Genomic DNA, 20,149 nt, shown 5'->3' on the forward strand with positions numbered 1-20,149 from the left:
AAACTGGAAAGATCCCGTCACATCATGATTTCTTGAGCAAATGTGCCTCAGCATGAGTTCTACTACTTAGTAAAGGTGGTAAAGAAAGCATATTCAGCATTGTTGTCACAATTACCTATATTGCAGAGTCTGCACTAAAGCAAACACTGAAGGCAAGAGCCCTTCTACACCTGGTAAAGCATGGGTCGGGGGAGGAGGGAAAGGGTTCTCTGATCCTTGGGTTGCCAGTCCAGTCTGAAGGAGCAAGGCAGAGCAACCTGAAGGCTGCTGTAAAGTAGTACTGACTGCAATAACCTTTAAAGGGCCAGTCTGGTGGTCAGGAATAACCAAATTGTAATAGCTCTCCAGAGACAGGTCCCCTTTCCTGCTATCCACAGCCTGATGGCTCTATACTGCCCAGAATTTCCTTAGTCCACCAGAACCACAAGGTAGCCATTGAAACTGGCTTTAAGGTTGCTTTCAGACACTGACGCAGAACAAATCAATATTAGCAGGGGGCCAGAATGTGGTTTTCTTGAACAAAGAGGAGTGTTTCATAATCAAAATGTCCAAAGACATCAAATCCCAAAAGGTACATACTCTAATAGTAGACAATATATATACATCAGGAGATCCTTATGAACTGAATGAGGACTAAATTTGAAATGCCTAACTATATCATCCCTCAAACACAGCTCCCACTGACATTATCAGGACTGGATCATACACTTAATGGATCAATTGGAGCAAAAGACCCTACCTTTATATTCTGAAGTCCATTTCCAACCCTTCTATGTAAAGTGTAAAACATTTGCATTTATTGTCTGACTTCAGAATGCAAAAAAGATGATATTCCAATTTCATGTCCCTGCATTTTGAACTAAATTTGTTTTCTAAATTTAGAAGTGTGATGAAAGAATCTTTTTTTATTTGATAAGTAAACAGGTTCATTATTATTATTGTATGCATTTGTAAGGGTCTCATCATTGTAGTATCTAGGCTATACTGGCTTAAGAGCACTTGGAGAAAGGACTGTTTCTCCTGTACAGTATTCTATTGCATTCTCAAAACTATATTTAAAAAAAAATCATTGTATTGCATTCTGGTTGCTATCCCCTACCCTGTCTCAGGGGGATTCATTCCACTGGCGCTGATATTTTACATCTATATAGCAACTTTCATCACTTTACAAACTACAGTATGAGCCCCAATTCTGCAAAGAATTACTCTTGCACCTATAGTTATCCTTGTGGAGTCTGACTGTTACCAGAGGGAGAGGTAAGTGAAAGGAATCCTCACCACAGGCTACACAGTAGAAGTGGAATTCCTCTGGAGCTGCTACTGTACTAGACGAGTTGGCTTGCCTGGGTGGTTGGTGCATGTGCACAATGCGGCAGGATGAGGTTCAAGAAATCCTCCCATCAATGTGGAGAACAGGGCCCCTGATTCCTTCCCATTTTTTCAAACATCAAATCTGGGCAGACAGGCACCTTCAGGGAAAGATGTGGGCTGCAGTGGCTTTTCCTCTCTTTCTCCTTTGTGCATGCTGTTGGAGCTGTGAACGTGATGGGGATTATGGGTACTACACAGTGCATCGCCTGTGCACACACAGATGCTCTAGTGCAGCATGCACAAGGAGTGGACACCCTGCAGCAGCCATCACTGGAGCAATATTAGGCTTAGCCCATGGTTCAGTAGCTGTCTAAGGCTCTGATTTATCAAGGTCTTTAAGCCTCTGCTTAACATTAAACACATGAGTAGTCACACATTTAAGTTCCTTGCTGGGCTGGAGACCACAGAAGTGGCAGCCTCAAAGAGAGTTGAGCGTTAGCATTTTGGAGCAGGCCTGCAAATTTATCTGTTTCATGTCCACCAGCCACTCAGCACAGATCCAGGCTGATGATTTTTAGATAGGGTTAGTGAAGTGATTCTGTGGGTTACACCTCAGCTTTTTCATAAAAAGTGTATGTGGCGTGGCGGAACAAGGCAATGTTTAGGTCTCCCCTCCCACGCCTCCTTCCGCAGAAGTGGAATCCAGTTGCTGGGTCTTTCAACCCTCACTATTTGTTGACATTGATTTATATTGGTTATTTCAGGAAAAGAGCTAGAAATTTATCTTAAAAACAAAAATGACTCAGATTCATCTTCACAGGGCCACAGGTTTGAACAAGGGACCGGGTGTGCCCCCTCCATCTTATCAGTGTCATTAAAAACTACCAGCCATGTGGCCCTTTCTCCATACATGATAACTCAAACTATGATATCACAAACTCCTGCTAATGTTCCTTAAAAGGATCAATTCTTCCACAAAATAATACTAGCGGGGAAGAGGGAATAAACCAGAAGTTATACAGTGAATGACTAATTTCATAACCCTAATGATCTAGAATGTTTCTCAAATGCTGCCACCAGGGGTTTTCATGTGGCCACAACAGCCTTCTGGGCAGCGATTGGGAGTAAAGGGGAGAAAAGCATTGGCCCCTCCCACTTCCTTCTTTTTGCTCCTGGATGCGCTGTCCTGCACCGCATCTGGAGAGAGGTGAGTTCTTGACCAACCTTGGGGAGAGGCGGTTTGGGTGGCAGGATCCAGTGGCGGGACTTCAGGAGCCTAGCTGTGCAGCCCCCCAGCTCCAGCCACAAATCTTCCGCCTCCGGCCCCTGGTTCCAGCTGCATGGTAGCAGACGTTGGCTCCCAACTCCAGTCCTGGACTCCAGCCGCGCAGTGGCGGGCACTGGCCCCAGGTGCCGATGACTCCAGCCCCAGCTACATGGCAGTGGGCTCCAACCCCTGGGTCTGGCCGCGGGGCAGCTGGAGCTGACACCCAGCCCCAGCTGGAGAGCTTCAGTCAGTGTCTGGCCCCCAGTTCCGGACGTGTGGCTCTAACCCCTGGCCCTGATCCCCTGCTCCAGCCGCTCAGCAGCAGGTGCCAACCCACAGCTCCAGCAGCACAGCCCCAGCCCCTGGCACTGATCCCCTGCCCAGTGCACAGCAGCAGGTGCCAACCCACACCTCTGTTCCTAGCTCCAGCCATGTGGTGGAGGGAGCTGGCCCCGGATGCCAACCCCTGGCCCTGGCCGCACAGCAGCGAGTGCTGACTCCTGGCTCTGGCACCCAGCTCCGATCCCTGGCTTCAGCCATGCAGTTCCTGTCCCCAGTTCCATTCTCTGGCCACAGGCACTGAGCCTTGGCCCTATGGCAGCAGACACCAGGCCCAGGCTCTGGCCACGCAACAGTGGGACTCATCACCCATCCCCATCGCCCATGGCGCACCCTGCCTCCCACAGCCCCGCATCCATCCCCCGACATTGCCTGGGGCCCCTGCTGCATCCCTTGGTCCTGCATCCATCCCACCATCCATCTGGCCCCTGCTGCCTCCCCCTTTTGTCCTCGCCGCCATCCAGGGCTTAAGGGGTCCTGGGGCTTTCTGAGAAAAGTGATATTAACCAACATGTAAGTATCACTTTTCACAGCAGACTTACTAGTTATCTGTGAAAAGTGATACTTGTATGTTTGTTAATATCACTTATCATAGCCTCCCAGGTAGCTACTAAGTGTGCTGTGATATTAACAAATATACATATATCACTCCCGAAGGTGGAGGCAGCATTATTTTTACTATTGAGTCTGCCAAAAAACCCTTCAAATATAAATTACACCAAAAGCTTATGCTCTAATAAATTTGTTAGTCTCTAAGGTGCCACAAGTACTCCTGTTCTTTTTACTGATTTGGATGTGTAGCTGTGTATATTTAATTGTTTTTCCTAAAATTAATTAAATATTTTAGAAAAAGTGTCGGTGCAGCCACCAGTGAGAGTCGGTGGCCGCACTCTGAGGCCACCAGTGAGAGTTGTTGTGAGAACCCCTGACTAAAAACAACACAATTAACAACAACACTTCAACAGCTAAACATACAAAGGTCAAGAAAAATGGAAGCAGGATAATAAGGACAAGATAATACAGGACAGAGAAAAGAACACACAAATATTACAGAGATATTCCTAAACAGAGGAGAGTTGGAGGCTCAAAAGTAAGTACCACACCAAAGTATGATTCAGCTAGAACTCCAAACCTGTGGACTATAATCCGCCAATAGCCACTGTTCTTGTATTCTGGCTACACAAAGCCAAATAAGCTTCACTGAGGCACAATATTGTCTTTTAATATGGTGGTTAATGAACAGTGAATACAGTAGCTTATTTCCGAGTCACACTATCCTATTAACACCACAAGAGGAGATTGTTGCTTCTCAAAGCAATGGATTCAAAAAGTAGCATCATTCTCTAGGTCCAAAATCAGCCCCTTACATCTGCCAGAAATCATGTTTACCTGCAGTAACCAAGTTCTCCTGAAGACTATTCAAAATGTTTGAACAATAAGGACTTGGGTGAATTTGACTTTGACCTTTGAGAGAGAGAGAGACATACACAAGCAGTGTTTACACTGAAATTTCTCCTATGGTTGTGGTCACACCATCGCAAGCATAACCTACTGGTGAGTGAGTGCTTCAGGTCCTTCCCAATACCTGATGCATGGCACTTGAGAGTCTTCCTAGCTAGAGTGTTTGGCTCTTTAGCTCAAGCTAGCTCTTTCAGCTCTGGATGTCCCTGGTTCAATCCCCATTGCGTAGGCCAAGATGGTGACCATCACATAAGCACTAATGTAAACAGGTCATTGTCAACCTACTACCAAAGTTTCTAACCCTGTTCAGAGCACATATAGATGACAGTGGTAAAAGCCAGTGGTCAGTCTACATAAACACTCCCCATCCATGCTATGTTACCACAGGCAGAAATGCACTGATACAGCAATGGTAGAACAATTACAAAAAAAAGTTTGGGTCCAAAAAAGGACAGAGAACCAAAGATGAGCAAAGAGAACTTAAAGCTTCGCAAAACAAGAGAAACAGAGTTAAAGAAAAACAAAAATACAGATGCAAGCTAAGGGTTCCACATTAGAAATCTTTAAGACCAACTAAAATAAATTTACCCATTATACAGATATTGAAGAGAACCCATCATTCAGAGGCAGAAAGAATGCTAAAAAAAAAAATCTATCATTCTCCAAATTCCCAAAGGCAATGTAAATGATTCTTTCCGTTGCAGCAAACATACAATAAGGTAAAACCCACTCTTACATATATATTTTTTCAACTACAGTTTTACAAAATCACATCTAATATATAGCATTATCTGGTTTTTTAGACAGTAACCTAATAAAACTTCCCTTGCATTTTCCCACTCCAACTCTGACTCATTTCAGAGTAGCAGCCGTGTTAGTTTGTATTCACAAAAAGAAAAGGAGTACTTGTGGCACCTTAGAGACTAACAAATTTATTTGAGCATAAGCTTTCGTGAGCTACAGCTCACTTCATCGGATGCATTCAGTGGAAAATACAGTGGGGAGATTTATATGCATAGAGAACATGAAACAATGGGTGTTACCATACACAATGTAACGAGAGTGATCACTTAAGGTGAGCTATTACCAGCAGGAGAGCGGGAGGAAAAAATCTTTTGTAGTGATAATCAAGGTGGGCCATTTCCAGCAGTTGACAAGAACATCTGAGGAACAGTGGGGAGTGGAGGGGGGAATAAACATGGGGAAATAGTTTACTTTGTGTAATGACCCATCCACTCCCAGTCTCTATTCAAACCTAAGTTAATTGCATCCAGTTTGCAAATTAATTCCAATTCAGCAGTCTCTCACTGGAGTCTGTTTTTGAAGTTTTTTTTGTTGAAGAATTGCAACTTTTAGGTCTGTAATCGAGTGACCAGAGAGATTGAAGTGTTCTCCAACTGGTTTTTGAATGTTATAATTCTTGACGTCTGATTTGTGTCCATTCATTCTTTTACGTAGAGACTGTCCAGTTTGACCAATGTACAAGGCAGAGGGGCATTGCTGGCACATGATGGCATATATCACATTGGTAGATGTGCAGGTAAACGAGCCCTTGATGGTGTGGCTGATGTGATTAGGTCCTATGATGGTGTGCTCTGAATAGATATGTGGACACAGTTGGCAACAGGCTTTGTTGCAAGGATAGGTTCCTGGGTTAGTGGTTCTGTTGTGTGGTTGCTGGTGAGTATTTGCTTCAGATTGGGGGGCTGTCTGTAAGCAAGGACTGGCCTGTCTCCCAAGATCTGTGAGAGTGATGGGTCGTCCTTCAGGATAGGTTGTAGATCCTTGATGATGCGTTGGAGAGGTTTTAGTTGGGGGCTGAAGGTGATGGCTAGTGGCGTTCTGTTATTTTCTTTGTTGGGCCTGTCCTGTAGTAGGTGACTTCTGGGTACTCTTCTGGCTCTGTCAATCTGTTTCTTCACTTCAGCAGATGGGTATTGTAGTTGTAGGAATGCATGATAGAGATCTTGTAGGTGTTTGTCTCTGTCTGAGGGATGGGAGCAAATGCGGTTGTATCGTAGAGCTTGGCTGTAGACAATGGATCGTGTGGTGTGGTCTGGATGAAAGCTGGAGGCATGTAGGTAGGAATAGCAGTCAGTAGGTTTCCAGTATAGGGTGGTGTTTATGTGATCATCGCTTATTAGCACCATAGTGTCCAGGAAGTGGATCTCTTGTGTGGACTGGTCCAGGCTGAGGTTGATGGTGGGATGGAAATTGTTGCAATCCTGGTGGAATTCCTCAAGGGCTTCTTTTCCATGGGTCCAGACGATGAAGATGTCATCAATGTAGCACAAGTAGAGTAGGGAGGGGCTTTAGGGGACAAGAACTGAGAAAGTGTTGTTCTAAGTCAGCCATAAAAATGTTGGCATACAGTGGGGCCATGCAGGTACCCATAGCAGTGCCGCTGATTTGAAGGTATACATTGTCCCCAAATGTGCAATAGTTATGGGTGAGGACAAAGTCACAAAGTTCAGCCACCAGGTTTGCCGTGACATTATCGGGGATAGTGTTCCTGATGGCTTGTAGTCCATCTTTGTGTGGAATGTTAGTGCAGAGGGCTTCTACATCCATAGTGGCCAGGATGGTATTTTCAGGAAGATCACCGATGGACTGTAGTTTCCTCAGGAAGTCAGTGGTGTCTCGAAGATAGCTGGGATTGCTGACAGCTTAGGGCCTGAGGAGGGAGTCTACATAGCCAGACAATCCTGCTGTCAGGGTGCCAATGCCTGAGATGATGGGGCATCCAGGATTTCCAGGTTTATGGATCTTAGGTAGCAAAAAGAATACCCCTGGTTGGGGTTCTAGGCATGTGTCCGTACAGATCTGTTCCTGTGCTTTTTCAGGGAGTTTCTTGAGCAAATGGTGTAGTTTCTTTTGGTAACCCTCAGTGGGATCAGAGAGTAATGGCTTGTAGAAAGTGGTGTTGAAGAGTTGCCTAGCAGCTTCTTGTTCAAATTCCGACCTATTCATGATGACAACAGCATCTCCTTTGTCAGCCTTTTTGATTATGATGTCAGAGTTGTTTCAATGCCCCTCTGCCATGTACATTGGTCAAACTGGACAGTCTCTACATAAAAGAATAAATGGACACAAATCAGATGTCAATAAAGTATAACAGTTGGAGAACAATCTCTTTGGTCACTCGATTACAGACCTAAAAGTTGCAATTCTTCAACAAAAAAACTTCAAAAACAGACTCCAGCGAGAGACTGCTGAATTGGAATTAATTTGCAAACTGGATACAATTAACTTAGGCTTGAATAGAGACTGGGAGTGGATGGGTCATTACACAAAGTAAACTATTTCCCTGTATTTATCCCCCCCTCCACCCCCCACTGTTCCTCAGACGTTTTTGTCAACGGCTGGAAATGGCCCATCTTGATTATCACTACAAAAGATTTTTTCCTCCTGCTCTCCTGCTGGTAATAGCTCACCTTAAGTGATCACTCTCGTTGCAGTGTGTATGGTAACACCCATTGTTTCATGTTCTCTATGTATATAAATCTCCCCACTGTATTTTCCACTGAATGCATCCGATGAAGTGAGCTGTAGCGCACGAAAGCTTATGCTCAAATAAATGTTTTAGTCTCTAAGGTGCCACAAGTACTCCATCTTTGACTCAGTAGCTCTGGAATTAGATGGTGATATGGTAATTGAAAATACACTTGTAGAATCCACTGCTTCAAACAGATTCCCAGCTCCCCACTAGGATCTTACTTGCCAAGTTGAGCAGAGCAAGGTCAGGCAGTTATGACTATCTCTTCCATAGGGACCTGCACCTTTTGGGCTCATTTGTTCTTAGCTGGTAAGGCAGCAGTTCACTGATCTGCCATTATGATTTATTTTGAGTGCTAGAAACACCTGAACTAGTGTGAAGCTGAAAGGTACCCGGGATATTTTTTTTAGTTCATGTTAACAAATAAATAATGATACGGTTGCAACTTTGTGGGCTGGAGTCCCTTGTAGTGGAATTAGGTTGTTTTAACCCCTTTCTAAAACTAGGCATGGATTAGAGAACAAGTGGGGTAAAGGCAAATGGCATGAGGCAAGTATGCCTGAGACAGGCTTGTGGTCTGACTCAAGCACTACACAAAACATCTCTCTACTGGTGGGCTCCATCTGCCAGCAGAAGGACTGGTCTTGTGGTGTAGTGAAGGAGATTCCAACTCCCATTATTTGAACCCTTGTTTTGGCCTACTCTTTGATTTAATTGTCATTGCTGGGATTAAAATTTGCTGGGTAACCCCAGATTTGCATCAAGTTTAATAAAGTTGCAACCACAGGCTTCTACAGTGAAACATGTGTGACAGTAGAACCCGGACAAGTGGCAGTAGAAATGGAGTGACAGGCTATTTTAACTTGAAATTTTCAAGCTAAACAGTAGATTCAGTTTTAGGGGTTTGTTTGTTTTTTAGTTTACATTCAAGGAGATAACATGAGATATTTTCCAGTGCAAGATCCATAAAGTTAGAATGCTTTAAAAATATCTTAGCATTTTCACATACCTTTCACAATTAAATTCTCTTTCACTGTCTAATTTTAGAACATGATGTGAACATGCCTTTCGATTCTCTCACTCACTCTTCTCTTATTTCAGTTATATTGACCATTACTGTGTGTTTGCCATCTGTTTTATTGTTTTATAAAATCTTGGGTTTATTTATTGGAAGGTGCTACCTGGGTTTATGTTGTTTCACACAAAACTAAAATGTAGGTAGATTAGGTAAACCAAATTGAACCTCAACCTTTTTAGGCTAGAAGCCCAATCCACGAGAGTTTTGCCTGAGTAAAGAGTGCAGGATTGAGCCCTAAATGGCCATTAGCATGGGAATAAGTCACTTCCACATTAAAACATTTTCTAATGTCATTCTCCTTTTGGCATTTGTGTCAAAGCTCAGCTCCTGGGAAAAGGGTGATAAACAGTGGTCATGAAAGAAGCAGCAATCCTCTCAGAGTCTATTGCGTTTCATAGCCTGGGAAACCAAAAGTGGCTGCTTTCTACTGGATAAGGATTATAGTAGTATTTCACACTGTGCCAGAAAGTTCAGGAAATATTTCTGCTTTATTCAGCAACATATCACAGAGGGAACAGAACAAAACTGAAACAATAACTCACACACACTAGGGTCAACAATATTTCTGAGATTACCAGAAGGAACAGCAGAACAAATAACGTGGAAGCTTACATGAGGTTGTGGAAGCCATTAAAAAAAATCTATGCTACAAGGCTCCCATGTATTTGTTGAAGGAGATTTTCATAGCCATAACTATCCTCATTTGGTTTGAGCAGGCCTCCCCTTTTCAGAAAGGGAGTTTCCTGAAGACAACTTTTGCCCTGAAGATACACACAATGACTTCAATGGAAGCTGAATGGAGCAATTCTAATCAATTCACAATAACAAGTTTAGATGGCATTAGGACAACATGTTCCATATTTTGTAAATATAAATTCCACAGGAGAGTCTTATAAACGTTATTTGAAATTAAGCCTTAGTACTGTGATATAGGGAATGTATCATGTGTGTTAAAGATGTTTTGGTACTGAATATCAAATACATTCATTCCTGTATAGCAAAGCATATTAGCAGTTTACAAAAACAAGTCCCAGACCACTAACAATCAGTCAGACTCTTACACAAACACAAAAAAGGAAAAGCAAAGAATGTAGAGAACAAAAATTGTCATTGACCTGATTTGTCAGAGATGTTGGCTGTGACTGGTGTGGCAGAGCAGCTTGTGTTAGCCTTTGCGCTGTCCTTGGAAGAACCAGCTTTTGGTTTATTTTTCGTTGCCTCTAATGCTTTGACCTTCTTGGCATGTTTACTTCCTTTGTAGTGGGCCTCGGCCTGGCTCTACAAAGGAGAACAAATCAGGCTCATTTTTTGTACTTCCATATAACACAATGGATGATAATATAGAAAAATGATACTTTCAATAATGGGCACCATATTATTCCACCTGACAAACTTTAGTAGCACCTTGTTAATTATTTTCTAAAGATTAATGTATTTTATATATTCAGAGGGGAAAACTTGCATTTTGACAGAGATTTTAATGAAGAGTATGTACTTTCAGCACCTTGGAAGATGAGGTTTCAAGTGTATATTAGAATTGACAGCTGCTTATCTAATTCCTTACTGTCATACCCATGAAAGATTTAAACCTCTATGTAAATGTAAACACATCCAATTTCAAAAACTTCTATTTAATTTTCATGTGCTGTTCCCTAATCTTTATTGCTTGTAGTTAGAAAGATGTACTCTATGCTGTAACAGGATTAAATAATCCATTTTTCTCCTCCTTGACCTAGTACAAGAGTTATAAAGTATTTGCATCATTACACTAATAGCAATTGAAATGGGCATTAATAAGATTATGACTTCACTATTAGATCAAGGGGGAAGGGATGAAAAAAAGAAACATATATGCTATAAACTTTAATAGCCCCAAATGAAACATATGAAATGCATAAAATGGTTACCAAGTTATGTTATATTTTATCAATAGTCTTGTAGAGCTCTTTCCAAAGCCTTAAAATGTTGGAATATGAAGGACAAGATACCCTGGAAAAGGTTTTACTTCTTATTAGCTTCTTTTCTAAAATGTTATAAAATTTATACTACACAGTTCTACACAAAATTAGTAGTGTAAAATAACATTTGGTGTATGTTAGACTTTTGTCAAAAGTTATTCATAGAAACTAAGGGCAAAGTTTTCAAAGTTTCATGCCTGAAGTTAGACACCTACATAAGTGTACTGATTTTCAGAGGTTCTGAGCACCCATTGCTCCCATCAATCGTACATACCAACCACCTATAAAAATCAGGTCACTTATTTAGACCCTCAAGTTTGAAAATTTTAAGCTATGTTTTTTTAACACAAAGCTGACTTCCAAAACACTAATTTCATTAACAGCCTTTATAGACTAGAAAATTGCTGAAATATCTTATATTTATACACAATTCATTAGATGTTTTAACATACATTTAAACATTATTTTTAGCAATAGCTTTGCATTACTAATGAGAGTATCTATCTGTAAATATCATCCTTTTAAAGATTTGAAACTTCTGTTAAATAGGTGCCACTATTGAAGGACACATTAACTATTTAAGTTAATATTGTGATCTAATTCAAACTAAAACGTTGGGAGCAATTGTGTTTTTCATACTGACACAGTGATGATATTGTCATGTCAGTGCCCCACATGTTAATATCAGAACAAGAAACATTTACTGTATTCATGCAAATGTACATTGTTAACACATCTCTCTATCATTGGATTACGACTATTGCATTTTGCTCACTATGTTAAATGAAGCAAACCATGAAACAAACGACACATGCTTTATGAACATTGACTTTGGGATCCAAATACTTTAGGTGTTATAAAGCAGCGTTGCTATAAAGAGGGCAATTGTAACTAGGCACAACAGTACAGTCACCATTGGCACAGCATGTAATCACAGAGCCTTATCATGAAGATGGAATGTAAGCAAACAGTAGGAACAAGTGAAACAGACAAGAGAACACACACAAATCTGTGTTCACTAAAGTCTTCATGAAAATTACTGACACCATTAAAATCACTAAGGCATGCAGCTAAAATAGCCACTTAGGTGAGATGAAGTACTTATACTGGTATATATTGCAGCTTCATAGGTGAGCATATATACTGTAAAATAAAAGTAAATGCTTTCTGCTCTGAAGGAACAAAATAAACTGCATGTTCTACCAGACTGTATACTTCTGAAAAAGTTTTGCTAAGCAACTGTTCAGCAATAAGAAATACGAGGCTAACTGTAGTCAGCGAACCTTTCCAAAAAACTAACAACCTAATATTAAAATAGTGGGTACAATATTTACAGTACAGAGTCTAACAATTAGTTGTGATGCAACTCCTCTAGACTTCAAAACATCTGCAGTATTAACATATAATAAAACACAATGCAAAGATTATAAAGCAACAGCTAACTGTATAGCATAATCACTACTTTACATACAGTATTTAAAGAGACACAACTTGAATTTTTTGAAACTAATTTCAAAAAATTCAGCTTTCTGATAAAGCACCCTTTAAATAGTATGTCCTGATTTAAAAAAAAAAAATCTTAATTTTCAAAGGGTTTTTCTACTCCCCTATTTCGGTTTAGAAAGGGTCTTTAGGGCTAGCTGGGGGGAAACCACCACCAAATTTTCAGATTCAAATATGATTTTCAAGTTGATGGTGTCCCCTTAAATATTTTAACTACAATTATGCTCAATGCATACATGTTTTGGTGACAAGAGCATGTGCTGCCTGAGGCCAAAATCTACAACATAAGAAACATCGGGGCACCAAAGAGAGAGGTTTACTACATCAGTACATTGCTAATAAGCCTTTCTGCTGATATTTGCAATGAAAGTACCTGCAACATCATACTACTGTTTTTGATTCACTTAATTCAATCGTCATCTATTGTACAAGAGACCTGTTGAAAACAAACAAGTCCAGATAGAATTAAAACTAATGTAAGCTTTTTATAAATATTTACAAAGCCTTCACTGAATTCTGCTGGGTAGCTCAGCCATAGTATTTCATTTCTGATTTCCACTAGATAGTAATTATATCCAGGTATTATATCACAAAATCACAAATTCATACTTTAGAAGGCCAGATGGAATCATTGTGATCATCTACTCTGATCTTTTATGTAATTCAGGCCATTCAACTTTCAAAAAATATTTCTGCTTGAATTAAAACATATTTTAGAAAAGCATCGGATCTGGATTTAAAAGTTACCAGTGATGGAGAATCCCACACAATGCTGGATAAATTGTACCAATGATTAATTTACACCTTATTTCCAGTCACAATTTGTCTAGCTTCAGTTAGCGGCTATTGGATTTTATTATACTTTTGTCCACCAGATTGAAGAGTCCTCTACTATCAAATTTCTATTCCTCATGTAGGTACTTAAAGACTGATCAAAACACCCCTTAACCTTCACTTTGTTAAACTAAATAAGATGAGCTTCTGGAATCTCTCCCTCATTTTCATGGCTTATCTCTGAACTCTCTCCAATTTTTCAACATCCTTCTTGAAGCATGGACACCACAAATGGACACAGCATTCCAGTAATGGTCACACTAGTGCTAAAGAAAAATATATTCATATTCCTACTAAAGATTCCTCTGTTTATGTATCCAGGGCCATATTAATCCTTTTGACCACAGCATCACACAGACCTCATGTACAGCTGATTATCCATCACCACCCCAAGTTTTCTTCAAAATCACTGCTTCCCAAGATAGAGTTCCCTATCCTGTAAGTATGGCCAGCACTTTTTGTTCCTAGATGCATGGCTTTACATTTAGCTGTACTGAAATGCATTTGGTTGGCTTGTGCCCAGTTTACCAAGTGATCCAGATTGATTTGTATCAGTGACTTGTCCTCTTCACCATTTACCACTCCTCTAACCTTTGCGTCATCTGTAAACTTCATCAGAAATGATTTTAAGCATTATTCCAGGTCATTGATAAAAAAAATAAATGTTAGCTAGTGTAAGGCCAGGGACCAATAACAATTCTAAATCTTGAAGTCTTCATATCGATAAAGATTATAAAACAATAGATTATAAGACAATATTTTGTCCCTTGCAAATGTATTACTAACATTTGGCATTATTTATCTTTCAGAGAAAATGTACAAAATATAGACTATCACACAATGTTTATGCCAGAAAAACTCCCAACAGGGTGTATAGAGAATACAAGAACTAGCCTTATGTGAAACAAATTAACTTTCATAGGATTAAATTAGGCTGCATCAGAATTGTAAGGGAAAATCAGAATAAATATTCGTATATTTCAGCATTTTCACAATTGTGCCATCCTGGAATAAAAAACATTTAAATTAATGATAATCAAAAGTAGGCAACATAGTACAATTTTTAAAGGTAAAGGTCATTTGTAGTTTTAAGTATATACTTTTAGCTGTAATACAACTTTTCAGCTAACAAGCAATCTTGTTTTTCATTTCCATAGCATATATTTCAATGCTGAAATTACTCTACAGAATCAAAAACTTGGCAAAGGAGACAACTGCTTGTAGCATATAAAAGCTGCCACAGATAATTGTATTTAGTAAAAGCACTAGAAATGATGTAATTGTTTAACATATAGAATTTAATAGCTTTGCAAATTATTTGCTAACTGCAATTTTACGCTGGGCTTTTCTATGAAGCCTTAAGTAACCTAACTCCATTATACTCCTTTGAAAATCCCAGCCTGAGTGCTAATTTGGGGGTTAATTTATGGAATCTGGGTGAATCAAAACCGGTATTTTTGACTAATATTCATTTTGAACCACTGTTTTCTACAGGGAGTAATTATTAGCAAGGACTTATAATACAAGATACCATTTATAATATCTTTGTGTTATATTTCATTTTAGTTGGAAACTCATTGTAAAGTCACTGGAGATGCATAACACATAAAACATTGCAAATTTTAGTCACAGTTTTAGATGACCTTATATTTTCAAAACTGTATCTCCTTACACCTTATTAGCATATACCAGCAGCAGTACAAGATGATAAAGAAAAATCCATAGTGTTTATAATTACTTTGTTACTAATAGTAAATACAGACTAACACGGCTGCTACTCTGAAACCTAATAGTAAATTGTTAACTGTTAGCATTTTATCCAAGGATTATCCTACATAGTGAGGGAATTAAAAACAGGTGTTAATTTTTTAACACAATTTTATTTATTTTATTGTCACTAAGACAGATTCACTGTCACTAGGGACAGCAATTCCAAAGGAATACACAGGTGCAGTGGGAGGCAGAATTTGATCCACTATCCTTTAAATAAGTCTTTAAAATATTTCTGATCCTATGCCTGCATGTTTTATTTACTTCTACTTTTCTTTGGTAGGTGGGCAGTAATATTGATACAAAGCATTGTTATATTACAAGAAGCAATACTCTGTGGACTTTCCTTGAGCCCTGCAAGCAGGAGGAAATGATGGCTGTTTTGCAACTTCAGGTCCAACAAGGGGTCATTGATTTGTCTCTGTTTATTACCCTGTTGCCTCCTACTTTGAGAAGATCTTTCATACAAAACTCACTTTAAGAGCAAAAATCTTTGTATTGTATGCTTTCATAATCTCAATTCTAATTAACAAACACTAAAATGTAATACAGGCATGCTAGCAGTGATTACATACATAATTCTAACATTCTGAGTGTCTTTTAAATTAGCCCACTAGACTTCCAAGTATTAATTTTTCATTGAGTTAGGAGATATTACATTTATTTCCATTTTTGCAGAAAATATAAAAAATTTGCATACAAGGTTAAAAAAGCCGAATGTGAAATTAGCCTATGTTTTATTAGTAACAAAGATAATTTGCTACTTAGAGATTAAAACTCAAGAGAAAATAAAACAATACTGAAAGTAAATACATTAGCGCTACAATATTTCAAGGGCAAACTGAAGAGACTTTTTTGGCAATAGTTAATTTGGGCCAAATTAATTTAATTCATGCAAATTCTATACCAGAAATATCAATATTACACATAAAAAAGCAAGGCTAATCAAACACTCACTACAAGGGATTTCCCTGAATTCCTCCAACACCCCCCGCAATGGTCAACTAGTTACATGCAGTGTTGCCAGTTTAGTCATTGGTTGGAAATTTGAATTGAAACTGAAACATGAATACACATTTTAAAAGCATATACAGTGTATGATAAAATACTTGTACCTGAAAAAGTATAATAGGCTTGAAAAATATGAACAGAGACTAGCTTTTTCACACAGCTGTTGTTTTTTCTGACAACCTTGGCAAAGTTGTTTCAGCAATGTTGGCCAATCTTATCATTTCAAATCATGATTTATAAGCAAAGTTCTGAATGAGCTCTCCCCTGACAGCTAGTGATGAGCTGGGGTGGGGGAGAAGGCTTCAGAACCAGACTGTATTTACATGAACTCACCTACTCTGCCTAGGTATCCAGCAGACAGAGCTGTGTTGCCCAAGTGATCAATTTTGTCTGGTGTTGGGAGCTTCTGTACTAAACATTTTTATTACATTATAATTAATTTTTACATAAGAATGTAAGAATGGCCATATTGGGTCAGACCAATGGTCCATCTAGCACAGTACTCTGTCTTCCAACAGTGGCCAATGCCAGATGGTTCAAAGGGAATTAACAGAACAGGCAATTATTGAATGATCCATTTCCCTATTGTCCACTTCCAGCTTCTGGCAAGCAGAGGCTCTCAGAGCATGGTGTTGCATCCCTACCCATCCTGGCTAATAGACATTGATAAACATATCCTCCATGAACTTATCTAGTTCTTTTTTGAGCCCTGTTCTAGTTTTGGCCTTCACAATATCCCCTGGCAAAAAGTTCCACAGGTTGACTGTGCATTGCGTGAAGAAGTACTTCCTTTTGTTTGTTTTAAACCTCCTGCCTATTAATTTCATTGAGTGATCCCTAGTTCGTGTGTTATGTGAAGGAACTTATTCACTTTCTCCACACCAGTCAAGATTTTATAGACCTCTATCATATCCCCCCTTAGCAGTCTATTTTCCAAGCTTGAAAGTACCAGTCTTTTAAATCTCTCCTTATATGGAAGCTGTTCCATACCCCTAATCATTTTAGTTGCCCTTTTCTGTACCTTTTCCAACTTTTTTGAGATGGGGTGACCAGAACTGAATGCATATTCAATATGTGAGCATACCAAAGATTTATACAGTAAAAGTGAGTGAGCTTGGTTTGCCAGACTGATCAGCAAAGCCAATGCTGACAAACTATGTGAAAAGGCTGCAAAACACCAATCCTGTGGACTGCATCAACATGCAGAAAGCCTTATAAGCAAGTCATTGTCAAAGCCAATTTTAGAAGTGCTTAATGAGGCTGTTAAAAATGCTGGATGAAGTTCAAATTAGTCCAACTTGGGAAAACCCAATGGCTTTCTGATGAGCGATCCTTGGCTGTTGTCTCAAAATTACTGAAACCATTATTATTGGCTTTGGAAAGTATCTACCGAGATGGGACGGATCTAAGTAGTGAGGCTGGTGGACTACTTTTGCTACTAAGTTCAGAGAAGACAATCACCATTCTACTGTTGAAAGCACTTGGGTCATTAAACATTGCCATCCAGGCACCTGCTACAACAGTAGTAGATCTTTTACCAGCAATGGAAGTTACACTTGGATCAATCAGAGAGATATCCATTGAAAACAAACTGGGAGAAGCAAATACTTCAGTTCAGAAGTTGACTAATTAGGGCACTTGTATTAACTCCTTAAATGAAGAGGATGAGAAGTGTTTGTTAAGCCAGCTGAAAAAGTAAAGTACACAGATGTGCTTCTTACATCTCTGTAACTACTTTTGGATTTTATCAACCTCTACATAGCTTTTACAGATGCCTGTCTTATAAAACACCAAACAGTTGAGTGGAGTGAGGCACTACCTGCAATGGGGCTGCCATGTGATCAGGACAGAACAGAGAATTTGAACACAAGGTGGAACATCATATGATGAATGAATGAAGATTTGACTTCAACTTCTTCTTCATCATCACTAGTGGTTTGACCCAAGTTTTAGGCTATTTTCTGTGATGAAAGAAGTAGGAATTCATCTTTTTCTACCTCCAGTCATAACAGCTACAGTTGAGCATTCTTTTTCCTCATTGAATAGAATTTTGTGTTCTGAAGGAAGTCGCCTTCTACCTGATCATGAGCATATCATGAAGGAATGGAAGTACTGGACACATGAGAAGCCACCAAAAATGAATGCACTGCATTCGAGAAGTTCATTAACAGAATTGTGCAAAATTACAACAAGAAGCCAAGAAGGATATAGATATAGTGCTTCATAGTAGGCTTGTGGGGCCAACTTTAATTGGTATGATGATTTAAAAACGAGTTAAATCTAATAAAATGGTCATGAAACATTTTTCAGTTTTTACTATGGTGCCATACAGCCCACCCCTGCCCCATATTTTTTGAACACCCTCCCCCATTTCAATTTCGGGGGAAAACACTGCACACTGTTATGGTGGCAAAGTCAAGCAGTCAACAGTTAGGAAATGCCAAAATGAAGGTTGGCTGTACAACCTTAATTTGGTCCCTAGGTGCATATGGAATATGATACAGTCTTTAATTATGTGATCACATACTGTTTTTTCCATAGAACCCCTGCTCACTCAGTGCAGAGAATGGACCTGCTCTGTGGATTAATTTTAGGATTGTGAAGTGAAAGAGCTATTTTCTGTGGGCCCCTGCCTCATGTGCGGCAGAAGTTGGAAGGTGTGTAGGTGAATGAGGCAAGGGACTGCAGGAAGAGGAATGGCTGTCTCATGGTTAAGGTAGTTGAATGCTGCCCTGGAGAACTGGATCCTATCCCTGACTGACAGAGAGTTCAATGGAATGATGGACATATCACTTAAACCAGACTTTTCCAAGGTTCCATTCCAGGCTCTGGAGGGGAGTATACTCTAGTGGGCACAAACACTTCTGCACATTTCCCCCAAACTTGATCCCCTTTTGCAGGCAGCCTGTCCAGGTCCCAGTCTATCCCCAACTCCCCTTCTCCATGCCCTGTCCCAAACTCCTTATCGAATTCCCCCATCCAACCCCAACTTCTTGTCTCCCAGTCTTCTTGTCCAGCCAGTCCCAGTTCCCCACTCCCACCGCCTTCTCTGAGCCCCACACCTCGCCACTGGTTCCCAGACCTAGTTCCCCCCCCAGGCTGCTCACTGAATCTGTTTCCTGCTCCAGTTCCTTTCCCCAGTCTCTTTAGCCCAGCCAGTTCCAGTTCTTCCCCTGTATCCCAGCTCCTTGTCTATCTGGTTTCCCCTTCCCCTCCATTCCCATTTCTCCACCCACTAGTTCCCAGTCCCAAACTCCTTGTCTGATCTCCACCCACTGATTCCCAGTCCCACACTCACCCCCGCCTCTAAACTCCTTGTTTGATCTCAGGGTTACCCTCCCACACAACTTGAGCCCAGTCCCCACCATTTCCCTCAACTCCCAATTTCCTCATCCAACCTTCTTCCCTGACCCCAAGTTCCCAGGTCATATCTGCTTGCTCAACCGGTTCTGGCCTCCCATCACCCCCTGTGGCTCCCCATTCCCAGCCACCCCAGCTCTATCATCCCCAGTATTTTGCCCAGTCACTCAGTATCTCTCCCCCATCCCATCACAGTCCCATCGGACTTCTTGTTACCCCATGCATTCAAATCAGAGAGCTTCTTCCTTCAAACTGTCTTGGTACCCACTTGCGGGGTGGGAATCTTTCAAAGCATAGGAGAGGCAGGCTCCCTGCTTCCAGGTCTAGTGCCTGGCCCCTCTGTTGGCCTCAGCAACTGGGAAAAACAATTACATGGAAAATCTATCTTTGCCCCTTGTAGACTTGGGCTGGCGCATATTCATTCACTCATTGGTGATGGCCATGTGCAATCTGATCAGCACTAGGAGCTGTGAGAGGCTTGTGCATGCTCACGAAGAATGGAAATTCAGAACTGTTACCTGCTAAAAGTGAAGGTTGCCTGATCCATGATTTTTCAAATGCTTATAAATTTGCCAAATTTGGGGAGATTTTTGTAGAGACAGCAAAAGGCATATCCTTAAGATCAAGGTCACACCTCTAGCAAATTTCAAGTCCTAGCACCATGCATCAAGGTGCAAGACCTGTTTAAAGAAAAGATCACCAGCATTTTTAACATTGGCAAAACAGTATATTTTCCTCTATTGTTGTTCTCAGAAACAGCT

At 40.3% G+C, this 20,149-nt stretch overlaps 1 protein-coding gene across 11 annotated transcripts in view; it reads right to left on the reverse strand.

Annotated features, from left to right (window-relative positions):
• ZNF385B (zinc finger protein 385B) overlaps positions 1-20,149 on the reverse strand; it is a 321,069-nt gene that overhangs the window by 23,204 nt on the left and 277,716 nt on the right. For all 11 annotated transcript variants that reach the window (XM_043505422.1, XM_038421301.2, XM_038421312.2 and 8 more), the window contains one exon: positions 10,068-10,230. In XM_043505422.1, coding sequence (XP_043361357.1) covers positions 10,068-10,230 — 163 coding nt within the window. The remainder of the gene's footprint in view (positions 1-10,067; positions 10,231-20,149) is intronic.

Source organism: Dermochelys coriacea, chromosome 11 (genome assembly GCF_009764565.3).
Source record: "Dermochelys coriacea isolate rDerCor1 chromosome 11, rDerCor1.pri.v4, whole genome shotgun sequence".
NCBI lineage: Eukaryota > Metazoa > Chordata > Testudines > Dermochelyidae > Dermochelys > Dermochelys coriacea.